Below are 13512 nucleotides of genomic sequence, written 5' to 3'. Positions count from 1 at the left end.
TAGAAATGAAAAATACAAATTGCCATTTTCTTGCCATATTTAAATCATACATATATTAAAAGATAATTAGCCAATCTTTTCTCACAAGATACAGTACTACATTGTACTCTATCCTTCAACTTTTTTTCAGTTTTATTCATCAATTGTTATCAGCAATGCAAACAATTTGTATATTCTAATTTCCTTTTTCCAAAAAATCAAAGTAGCTTTTCTGTGTAAAATTTAATTTTACTTACATATTTAGAAGTAGCTAAGTCAACATAAAATACCACCATTAAGGCAAAATGCATTAGTACATAGATATATATGTAGCTTGGCAATTTGCAGTTGAAAGGAACTTCCTTCCCAGTGACCTAAAGTTAATGAAGAGATTATTTTTATTATTAAAATAACCAGTAATTTAAAATGCATTGTCACATATATTTTATTGATAATTTCTCTTTACCTTTATTGAAAATATTTTTCCCTGAGATATCTTTAACTGATTTATTATTTTAATCAACTCAATGGTTATTTTTGTTCTTTTCATGTCAGAAGCATCAAGGTGCTTCTGGGTTAATAGAATTAGATGATGATTTCACTGTTGCCAGGGGATGCCCAGTTGGCGGCTGCTTTCTGGTCCTTATTAATATGCCTACCAAAGTATTTATCTACTTGCATTTGCACATTTTTGAACTGCTAGGTGGGCAGGAGTTGGAGCAAATGATGAGTTTATCCCATATCATAGCAGCAGTCAGGTCTTGAACACAGCCTTTCTGACTGTTAGACCAGCATTCTAACCAGGTGAGCTACCACATTCCCACCCAACAGTTATGCATATTTAAATAACATTTATAAATTGTTAGATTTAATCATTCCCCCAATTTTTCATTGTCTTTCTTTTTCACCAATGTCATGTTTAATGTTCATAAAGCAAGTATATTTATCAGCCTACAATACTGAAATGTTTCTATTAAATCCTGTAATTCTATGAAATCCTACCTCCCACCACATAGGAAATAAGAATAAATAAGTAGTCCTATCTATTTACCTACCTGTTTAGGAAACAGAATTAAAATAAATAAGATATAGTTTTATGCGTCAGTGGTATTAAAATCAAAGTAATTGATTTTCAATTAAATGTGCTGAGAACTGCCAGCTAATTCTTTTTTTAAAAAACTCAAACTGATCCTCTGTATTGGAAAATGTACCCTACTAAGTTCAGTGGGTTGACTTTTAGAGAACCCATACATATTAAAACAGCTTGTTTGCAAATAACCAAGGTTATAGTATCTGGAAATTACTTAAGACTTAATGGACATTTATACTTACTTCAGGAATGTCCTCAATAAGGCCAAGTCTTGGCTTGCCCGGTGCCCATCCTGGTCCCTTGAATATAACTGAAAGCTTATTGAAAAATCCAGGTGTGCTCCAAAATATATTCCACATATAAACACAATGATGAAACTGTAGGAATGAAAAACATCAAGGTTTATATTTCTCATAATTAAATGTTAATGGAAATACAAAAAAAGGAGCTTTCATTTCTCATTGTTACAAATACAATACTTGAATATAATTTTTTAGAAAACTTTGCTTGAATATTTTTGAGAAGATAAACAGTCTAAATATCCACTAGCAATTTTTGAGTCTCCAATGCTTTCTTCCCCATTCAACTAGAATGGAAATATTGATTATTATTTTTTACTTTTACTTCAATTGCGCTACTTGATTTAAGGAGGGCTAGTGATTGATATAGTGGTTATGATACCAGGCTAGAAACTGAGACATATTGCAGTCTGATCCTAACTGGGTGACTTTAACTAATTGCTTTCTCTCTTTGCCCTAAGAAGAAAGCAACGAAATCACTCACCAAAACAAAAACAACTGCAACAAAATATTTAAAACTGTTGCTTGTCAGTATGTTTTAAGGAAATAAACCAGGTTCAGAATCTATAGTTTGATTCAAGCTAGCTGAAAATAACAATAGATATCTTCAGTCTCTATCTTGTGGTCATACTATAGTAATAAAAAAGGCAGTAGACAGAGCAGATAAATGTGAAAAATGTGCACAAAACTTACAGAAGCTAACGTATGAAACAAGCCAGACCAAAGAAAAATTGAGAAGTATGTTACAATTTTTTAAAAAGGATGAAATAATGTAAAAGTGAGAAAAATCAGAAAAAGTTGGAAAGTCTTTGGTCACTGCTAAAATGACACAGTATTATGAACTATTTTGTAAAAAAAATATGTATATGCAGCCTGACTTTTTTATTATTACAGCCCATTGAATGTTGTTGGAACAAAGGTTTATTCATTCAATGGGCTAATGAAAAAGCAATATTAAATTCATGTTTAACTTCTTTTCACCCTTGCGGTTCCTTCTTTAAAAAACAAATTATTTGTGACTACACACACACACACACACACACACACACAAATAACACAAAAATGTCTGCCCCATTCGGGTAATATCTATTCTGAACAAAATATTTGAAATAAATAAGTATTTAAAAGTATTCAATGTGTTATAATTCATTTGAGTATATAATTTAAAGTTCTGATAATGTAATGTAAATGACAATGTAATGTAAGATAGGCCAGTGGCTACAAGAGATCACTTATTTTATTAAAGCAATGTCATGATTATAGGCGATATCTATACTTAATCAGGGAGACAACTTTTGATGGTTGACCCAAAGGTGCTTTTTCAAAAGGGAACTAGACTTTGTTTTTCCTTGAAGACATTTTGAGTTTGATCCAAGAAGCTTCCTCAATTCTTCAGACAGAACTGAAGAAGGTTCTTGTATGAGAAGTGAAATGTCATTAAGGAAAAACAAAGAAAGTCCAGTTGCCTTCTGAAAAAGCTCCTTTGGAACAACCGTGACCTGGATGACAGAGACTTTCCATAGACATTTTAATTTTTGAGAGCTTCATTAAACAAAGGCAAGACCAATATTATTTTATGTATTGTTTGTTTGTTAAATTTATTTCCTGCCTATCTTAATATGGGGCTTCCAAAATGAAATTAAAAATAAAAATAATATAAATATAATAGGAAAGCAATAAATGAATAAAGATAAACAATGAAAGTCCAATAATATGAAATGAAAAAGGTGGGCAGAAGAGGAGCAGAAAGCACAGAGAAAGGTGGGAATTAAAAGTCTGCCCTAAGAGAACAGACTAGGCCACAGGTCTGCAACCCGCAGCTCCAGAGCCGCATGCGGCTCTTTCAGCCGTCTCCTGCGGCTCCCAGTCCTCTGCCATGTGCAGTCAAAAAAAAAAAGGGACTAAAAAAGTTCAATCAATTCAAATATGCAGGGTAGGTGCATATCTCGCCTTGGCTCCACTCTTCAGTCAAACCCTGTTCTGCGCATGCGCTCATGTACGCGCATGTGAACACATTTTTTGCGGCTCCCAGTTTTTCCTTTTCTGAGAGAACTGGTTCCAAGTGGCTCTTTCACTGTTTCAGGTTGCTGACCCCTGGACTAGGCAAAACAGAAAGGCCTTTTTTTGTCCTTACAAAAGGACAACAGTTTTGCATTTCGTTTAGATGAGTATTATTCCTTTTTTAAAAAAAAAAAAGTTGAGACTATTTTAGAGCTTTTGGCCTGGAGCCTCACATATTACATCCCTGTTCTAAGCCATTAGATACAATGATTCTTGAACCTGATCATCATCTTAGGGGGAAAAATAAGACAGTTTGATCTAGATTTATTAAAACATAAAAATAATATAGGAAAATTTAATAATAAGGACTACCTGAACTTTCAAAGGTTCAAAGGTATTTATGGAATGTGTTAGACCATATACAACTTTATCTTTTTCTGCAGCAAAGGTACCTAGATGGAATATAAACACAATGTTTGAAAAATAAATTTTCATTCATATATATATGATCCACATGCCATCCCCTGGATGGCTTATAACATCAAATAAAGTAACCTTAAAACCAGAAAGCTGTAACACTAAACAAAAATATGTTAACATATATAATAAATTAATCATCTACTTACTAGCTAGCATTATAACTAAATAACACAGAAAGGCAGGGCTTTTTTTCTCATAGAACGCTCAGAACGGAGTTCCAGCACCTTTTTTGGGTGGAACCTTGAAAGGCAGGCAAGGTGGGTTGCATGACATGTGTGAGTTCCGGCACCTTTTTCTTTTACAAAAAAAGCACTGGAGAAAGGTAATAAAAATCATACCCTCCCACAGTGTGTAAGTCAGGGAGACTCTGGTCAGGGAATACCAGAAACCTGAAAAACTGAACTACTGATTCTACTGAACGAACTTTGTTTTGTTATCAAGCAAGAACTGCATTCAGAAATTTTTAAGTACTCTTCAAAGACAGTACAAAAAGAGCATTTTATAGTAACCTAAACATAAAGTAATGATAAAAGTGATTTACCAAAAATTCTGTCCCAAATAATTAATGTGCCACCATAGTTTTTATCGATGCAATATGGATTTCTGCCTAAAGAGAAAACAATAAAGCAATTTTTTTCATTGGATTTAAACAATATAGGTGAAACGAGATATTAACAAAAATGGCAAAGGTAGTCATTATTATTACTGAAATAGTTAATAATTTTAATTAATCATTATTAACTTAAATTACATCAAGACTATCATTTATAATTATTTCATAATCTATCTCTCTGTAAAATATTTGATAGGTGGACAGAGAGACAGGAATATAACCATATAATATGTTCATAGGTCACCAGTGTCTAATTTAGAAATAAGAATGCATGAAATTTGTAAGATTTTATAATACTACTTTAAAATTCATCAACCAAAAAGTGGTGCAAAAAAGAATTATATTTATTTTCTCACATTGAATAATGTCTAAGAATAAGTACACTATTATGGCTTCATAATACTGCTAAGCTTGTAAGCCGCCCTGAGTCTTCGGAGAAGGGCGGGATATAAATGGAATTAAAATAAAAATAAAATAAAATAATATCCAGTATTGCCTACCATGATGAACTCTGTGATGGCTAGGAGTATTGAGAATAAACTCCAACGGGCCAAGATTTTCAATGATCTTTGGGAAAAAAAACACATGCAGTATGATTACAATGGATTGAAGCTCAATAAAATAATAGTAGATGATTAAACAGAAGAAAGCAAAGGATGGGGAAAATGTTTAACAAAAATTTAGTTAATTCAGAAAATTCAGATAGTTCTCATCATATGGACATTTCTACAATGTGTATAACACAGCAATAACAACAATTCAGAATCACCTCTTACTTCAAGTAAAATATGCTATCATTTTAATTATGTGTAATCAAATTGTTTTTCATTCCTATAGTATTATAATTTGATCAGAATCTTTTTTGAAGGAGTACCAGAGAATATTTGTTGAATTCTATTTTTAAAACATTCTCATGTAAGTTTCAAGTTATACCATGTATAACTTACATATCTGTTCAGATCATCCAGATGTCTGAACCTGCCTCTCCTTACTTTTGATTTTTAGCCATTAAAACAGTTTTCAACACTTCTGTAAAGGTAGAATTTACAAACTCACAAATAAAAAATAGTTGAGAAATTGAGATCACTTGCAAAACCAGGAAAAATTATAACATAGTATATTCAGTCATTCATGGTAATTTTATTAATCTCAAGGTATTATTTCAATGCAGTGAAATGAGGCATGTTTATATATTGTTCTTTCACTGAGTATAAAGTCAGTATAATTTCAAATTATACTTTTCTGACTAAGAAAGCTATTACCTAAAAGTGTTTTAGTTATAATACATATTTATCTGAGTCATGAGTTCAATTCTACAGGGCAAATCCCCTCTAGCAATCTGATTATTATTTCTAATATTCAAAACTCAAAAACAACACAAATGTTTGCTTTTGAATATTGTCCTAAAATAATTTCAAACTCCCCACATTGTCTTAGATTGGGACAAAAATCCTCACATTTCAAGTTAATTCTATTTTCTTCTTCCTAGAGCATTAGAGTTTTAAGAAGGATGAATCCTGTACAAACTTGCTTATGGAAAGGCCTCATTCAAATCATAGGTATCTACTTTTGAATAAAAACTTAACTGGATTCTACTTATTTTAAAAGCAGAGAAGGATTCTCATGAATTGCGGTTCATAAAATGAAAAATCAGCAGTTTATCTAAAATACCGCACTAACTTTGCTTTACCAAGTTTCAGCTTGTTTTTAAGATAAACATTGAAATGTATTAGTAAAAATATACCATATTTAGACTTTCAACAGAAGTATTATAGACCAATTCATATTTTTTGGCTTTGCTTAGAAGTGGTTAGGGCTGTACTTTTGATCAAAGTAGACACTTTTGATTTTAAAAAAATCCTTGTGAACAGCATTGCTTACAATATGGATCCTTTGAAGAGTTGATTTTAACCTCTGGCCCACATCTCTAGCACAGCAGTGGGCTGCAGTTCAAATCACAGAACAAAATATGTTATTCACCCACCCAGGGTAGGAGGACAAGATATATATATATATATATATATATATATATATATATATATATATATATATATATATATATATATATATATATATATATATACACACACACACACACACACACACACACACACACACTATGTTGCGCTTAAGCTATTCTCATCACCCAAATGGACCAAATATTGTTCAATCAAAAGTGCTATAAAAAGATGCACAAACATGTCATGAAATGAAAAGGATGACTATCTTGCTTAAAGCAGCTTCTCTTCACTGCAAGTAGCAACTTGTATTTAGTCAGTCTTGAATCAAAGGGATAAAGGTAGATCTGGAGTCATACACATACACATGGATAACTGAAATTGCTAAGATGGGTAGTGTTGACCATCTTTTGGGGTAATGCTACCTCATTGCCTTGATCCATAATCATTAATGTTAAATAATTTGTTTCTGTATCTCATCCAACAGTAATTAGGTTAAGATTTGTATAATTACTTGTTTACTTTCCATGGATTATGCCAGAAATACAGAAAAGAAATTCAGTACAATAATTTGTACCTGGAATTTTAAAACAATTATGAATTTATTATTGACTAGTATAAATAAGATAGATGTACTATAAATACTACTGCTCCTACTGCTGTATTTATATGAATAACCATTCAGTTTTTATATCTTGCAGATACAATCTAAGTTCCATGTAATCCTGAAAGTTTTGGGATGTGGCCTTCAGAAATTTCCAAATATTGTTACATATTTTGATTTACGATTACAAGCAAAAAATATTAAGACAAGCAATATTATAATAACTGCATTTCATTATATAACATTTAAATTTAGTGATTGTCCTCACTACGAAGAGTTTGACACAACTTGGTAACTGAACAACAAAAATTACACATCATAGGGGCCCGTGATGTCATAGTAAACTCACAGGGACACCATAGGATATTTTACTACTTAATAAATGGAACTGTTAGTAAGTCTGCTACAGTGCTCATAACACACAATTCACATTATCACACACAATTTGGGAACTACTAAAGGAACCATGAAAGTTTAGGAAACTCAGTATATAGCAAAATATCCAGATTGTTCTCAATAGCACCTATAAATGTATAGCAGAAAAGAAATATAGTGGGGTTTTTAAAAAAAAAACTTTTATTACATATGTAACTGTAATTATTTTCATGCATTTAAAATAAAACATAAATATATAAATAGTAGTTTTCCAATATCTCAAGGGCTGCCACAAAGAAGAGGGAGTCAAGCTATTCTCCAAAGCACCTGAAGGCAGGACAAGAAGCAACGGATGGAAACTAGTCAAGGAAAGAAGCAACTAGAACTAAGGAGAAATTTCCTGACAGTTAGAACAATTAATCAGTGGAACAACCTGCCTCCAGAAGCTGTGAATGCTCCAAAACTGAAAGCTTTTAAGAAGAGACGGGACAGCCATTTGTCTGAAATGGTATGGGGTTTCCTGCCTGAGCAGAAGATTGGACTAGATGACCTCCAAGGTCCCTTCCATCATCATCATCATCATCATCATCATCATTATTATTATTATTATTATTATTATTATTATTATTATTATTATTATTATTATTATTATATATGATGATGATGATGATGAACTATTTCCTATAAACAAACAGCCAATCAAGTTTAGGAGGCAAATCACTTTATTTATACTGATTAAACTGTTAGATAATGTATTTTTCTTCACATACTATTATACTTTCGTTTACCAAATTCAGATTGACTTACACACACTCACACCCTTAGAATATGAATCCATATTTGAGAGCATCTGGTGAGGAAACATAAAAATAAAAGCATGGTTTGCTTTTCTACTAAAGTTGTTGTGTTAATTCAAAATAACTGAGCCATGTATTTTTACAGATGGACTTGGTGGCCATACTTGCCATGTGAATTCTCTACAGGGGACCTGCGAACAGCAAAAACCCTAGGATATGTGCTTGTCTGCCTGCTTGCACACTTTGAAATATTCGGCAAACCCTGATTTATTCATCGCCAAATGTTTTCCTATCTGATTAGGCAGTTTTCTACTTCAGTAAGCGTGTAATATGGAGGTAGCCAAATTTCTACACTGAGGAGTGAAACAATAATATTTTTGGTTTGCAAGTAAAAACAAGCTAAAAGAACCAGCCTGTTGGGAACATAAAGGGATTCATGGGGGATTGAATTCTAATATAACTATATTCTGGGTATGAAGAAGTGAAGATTTAGGGTTCAAAACTGTTTAGAGAAGAAACACAAGGTCATATTTGTAATAAATTATCTTGAGAGCAGAGTACTGGCATCTGTTTTTTTTTTGTTCTTTTATTTCTAAACCCACATTTCTAAACCTATGAGTGAACTTCGTATATAATGCAACTATTTCACTTATGTTTGATAAGGGACTCTGCTTCCTATTGGACCTCAACTCAGATGGTCTTTCTGGTATGTCTGAATCAAGCAATCTAATTATGTCACATATGCCTGGAGCCCTGCATCCCTGAAGTAATCTCGTAGTCTCTATGAATACTGGCTTGGGATTATTCACGTGAAAGTTTTCATATGCTCAGAACTGCACACATAGATATTCATATGAATATCTACATTTAATACAAACCACTTTCAAATTTTAGATTATTACACAAGGGAAATATACAAATTACAGGGAAGCTGATGCATGACTATTCAAAATAAAGCTCATATAATTCTTTTTTTTTATTGAAAAGTTTTAAAATACAATTTTCCTTTAAAAAACCCCCCTTCCCCCTCCCTCCTCCCCCCCTACCTCCCCCCCTCCCTCCCTCCTCCCCCCCCTACCTCCCCCCTCCCCCCCTCCCCCCCTACTTCCCAGAGCTGAATACAAGGTATATATATAAAAAGGAAAAAAAAGAAAAGCAAACATAAGCAACCATGTACTAACAACTATAAATTCTAAAATCCATCACTCTCTAGCTTATATAGGATAATACAAACCTTAGCAATATTAAATATATATAAAAAACTAAAATAAAAAAACACTTTCTAGCTTATATATGATAAAACAAACCTTAATAATATTAAATATACATTAAAAACAAGAAAAAAAACCCAAAATAGAAAGAGAAAAAAAAACAGGAAAAAAAAGGGAAAAAAGAATTATTCAGATACTATATAATACTTCTCAACCCTATACTTGTCCTAAATAGACTCCATCCATTTTGTCCATTCCATGATATAACGTTCTTACAAATAATCTTTCAAATTAACCAAAATCTTCGCCACCTCAACCAAATCAGAAAACTTTAAAGTCCACTCTTCTGTAATCGGCCGTTCCTCTTCCAGTACCACATCTATAATTATTCCAAACAATAAAAAAGATTGCGAACAAAACTTTAACCTCCATTTGGAAATCTTCTATATATTCCACCAAACTTTAATCCAAAAAAACTCACCCTTTCCACAAAACCACCACATATAAAAAATATATTGCGTCTACACCCAGATCTTTTCCCACCTCCCATACTTGACTATAAATACGTCGTAGAAATTCCATAGACTTCTGCAAATCCTGCTATTTTCTCTTCTTAGATCGTTTTGCAGCAGCACGCGTCACCCTCTGTTCTATAGAATCATCCGACAAAGTTGTATCTTGATCTCCTCCAACACCGTTGTCTTCTATCTGACCACCTTCGACCTCTTGATGCACTCCTTCTCCAGATCCCTTTTCAGCTTCCAGAAGTGTTAATGGCGTTGCATTTAAAACATTATTATAGAAATCACGCGCTTGCATCACAGTAACCAGACGGTACCTTTTACCTTCGTGCGTCACCATCAACCCAACTGGGATCTCCCATCTGAACCTTATATCTCGTTGCTTGAGCTCTTGCACAAGAAATGTAAAATCCTTCCTTCTCCTTAAAATCTTTGGAGGAATTTCTTTTAAGACCAAAACCTCTTGATTAGCAATCACAACTTTAGTATCATAAGCAGCTCGTATAACTTCATCTCTAGTTTCCCTTTTTGCAAAATATACCACCACATCTCTAGGCAACTTTCTCTGTCTAGCAATCCATGAATTCACACGAAACACTTTATCCATGCCTCCTTTTATTTCAGATGCTGGCTGTTTCAACACTACTTCAAAAGCCTCAGAAACCAGCTGCTTTAGATCTTCCTTGGTATTCTCCTTTAAGCCTCTAACTCTAATGGCAAACTGCATCTGGTAATATTGAGCAAGACTCAGTTCTTTTTCCACTTTATCTTCATTCTCCAATACTTTTGCTTCTAATATAGCATTCTTTTGAGTCAAATCTTCTAGCTTTTCCTCCAATTCTTCCACACAGCGAGCCACTTTACACACTGAAGACAAGATGTCTGCCTTCATCACTCTGAACTTCTGTTCCATCCTCTCCTCCATTCTCTCCTCCAATTTCTCCAATTTCTCCTCCATCTGTACAAATCTATCATTAATTGATTCCAAAATTACCTGGGTGTGTTTTTCAAGAGCATCTTGTAAGTCCTTTGATGTCAATACATCAGGAGGATGCAGCGCCTGCAGTAATGATTGTTGCACAGGAGAAGTTCCAGCACTCCGAAGAGTTTTAGGGGGTGGTTTAGCCGCCATCTTTTACCAAATGTGACGCACTTTCACTTCAGATTTATAATCCAAAAAAGTCCATCAAGCTGGAGAGTAAAATATAATAATCCTCTTCACCTTTTCCTCTTGTATCGCTCTGCCTGCTCCTTTAATCCATAGTCATTCCTTCAGGCAGGGGTGGTCGCAGACGCCTGGCTCTGCTCCAAGAAATCAGGAGCAGAGGCGCCGGCCAGCTGGGAGCAGCCCAGGCTACGGGGGAGTTCAATCCTTCAGCCGCCCAAGCCATAAGCTCAGGCGGCCCTGGAGAACTCTACCCCTACCTGGGAGCTCGCCCCCTCCTCTTCTCCCGAGGAGGGGGCTTCAAATTCACCCGAACAGCTGATCGATGCTGTTTCGGGCGAAAAAACAACAGCTGAGCCGCGGGCAGCCCGGGAAGGCTGTCCCCGTCGCCGCGGAGCCACCGGAAGTCCAAAGCTCATATAATTCAATGTAACTTCAATAGGTCTATACACTCAAAGTGTATGAATATTAATCCATTGTCAGCATAAGGCATGAATAATAGGTAGGCATCCGTTAATGTCTGAATTCAATCTGATACCCTCCAGCTGTGCCAGATGTTGACTATCATACGCCCCAAGGATTATAAACATTGAACATTTAAACCAAAGACACTAATCTAGATTCTAATAAAGACTCTTAATTAATCTAATTAATCTATTTTAAAGAGTGTAATCAAGAAATACACATTAATAAGATGCATATTTGAGATTGATGAATTTAGCATTCTATATGGCAGCTTTCCTATTATAGAAAATAATTACCAGCAGAGCTGAAACAAATCCTTCTTTTCCCCACTACAATTTAGGAAAGGACTCAAAACTATTTCCAGGTTTTAAATGTCATTATTTTAGCCTCATGTTTTGATGATTATGGTGGTAGTGATGTATTTAACAGATATTAGGCAGGTTTTGAGCTGTCCTTTTAAGAGCTTATAAGGAAAGGACCACTATCTATAATACATGTTCTATATAAAAAAATAAATAACAAATTGAAAATAGCAAATGCAACCATTCATGTTCAACAAGTGTATTAAAATATAAAAACACACTGCCATAAATTCAAGAAAATTCACATCCATATTTTGGCATATTAAAAATACTTGAAATAAAGCATATTTTAAAAAGAGAAAGGAAGGAAGCCAATGGCAAAATTGATTCATTGTTTATAAATGCATTATAAATGCGGTCCTATTTTTCTTAAAATGTTTAAGATATAAAAAATAGAGATGCTGTTTTAAACCTATCATAAAGTGAAGACATATAGTATTATACTAAAAGAACATTGTTTTTGCTTGCTATGGTTTAAAATACTTTGGATAGTGAGATGGGCAGCATATAAATTAAACAAACAAACAAATATTTTTAAGACAACTGAGATAATGGATAATGAGATTGGCAGCACATAAAGTAAACAAAACAAACAAATATGACAACAGGAACCAAGTCCCTTTAGGCTTCTTATAAATTGAGTAGATAATGTAGAAAAAAATTGAGAACTGAATATATAGTAGAGAATAAAAAATAAAAATAAGCTTGGGCTTCCTTTCAAATGAGTCATAAAAATAATTTTCTAATACAATCAATCAGCTTCACATAGGATTTCAAGACATTGATGCAATTTGGCTGCTCAGACATGTCTAAATTACCTCTGTATGTATCCAGAACTGGTAAAGGAGATTAAACTGGAGATGAACAGCGAATACTGAAGGTGGGATGCAAAAAGCCATTGGAAGGTAAAATACCTTTAAAAAAAGAGAATAATAATGACCAAAATATTTTTTTTAAATCAAAATTTGTCAAGTAAGGAATTTAAGAAATTAAATAACATAATTTCATCAATCTATTATCCTCTTAAGTCCACTGGACTAAAATTTTATTTTTCTAAGCCAAAATCAAGCTGGGGAAGGTTGGATTCCATTGTGCAACTCTCTGTGTTGTGGGTGTAAAGTTAGCTGCAAAATCATGATACGTCTCAGACAATATGTACAGAAAGAGCCAGATAACAGAAAACTCTTGGCATCCAATGATAGTCTAATACTGTGAAATATGTTTCTTTGAAATCTAGTAGCGATAAAGATGAGAAAATAACAAAATGGGTTGCCATGCTTTATTATTTTAAATTTTTAAACTATTTTCCTTGTTGCTCTTTTGATATGGAACACCTTACTAGTCAGAATGATGAATTCCTAAAGGAGCAATACTTTCCATACAACTCATGTGCCTCCATTTAATTTTCATTAAGAAAGAATCTGAAAACCTTCAGGCCAAAAACATTAGCAGTGTAATCCAACAAAGGCTTATATAACTATGTGTATTTATATAAAGCATTTTAAGAGAAGAATTTGGAACAGTTATTATCAGGGAAATAGAAAATTATGAACTGACAGCATATAGCCTTTTCCAAAGCAACAAAGAAAGAT

The 13512-nt window shown here is 33.4% G+C and overlaps 1 protein-coding gene across 1 annotated transcript in view; it reads right to left on the bottom strand.

Annotated features, from left to right (window-relative positions):
* The window catches only part of AGMO (alkylglycerol monooxygenase), a 178056-nt gene that overhangs the window by 79522 nt on the left and 85022 nt on the right, over window positions 1-13512 (bottom strand). The window contains exons 5-10 of the mRNA XM_083376950.1: window positions 12739-12834; window positions 4963-5029; window positions 4391-4456; window positions 3742-3821; window positions 1312-1446; window positions 237-353 (exon numbers count right to left, since the gene is read on the bottom strand). Coding sequence (XP_083233076.1) covers window positions 237-353; window positions 1312-1446; window positions 3742-3821; window positions 4391-4456; window positions 4963-5029; window positions 12739-12834 — 561 coding nt within the window. The remainder of the gene's footprint in view (window positions 1-236; window positions 354-1311; window positions 1447-3741; window positions 3822-4390; window positions 4457-4962; window positions 5030-12738; window positions 12835-13512) is intronic.

This window comes from Vipera ursinii (assembly GCF_947247035.1).
Source record: "Vipera ursinii genome assembly, chromosome: Z".
NCBI lineage: Eukaryota > Metazoa > Chordata > Lepidosauria > Squamata > Viperidae > Vipera > Vipera ursinii.
This window is presented reverse-complemented; position numbering and strand designations above follow the sequence as displayed.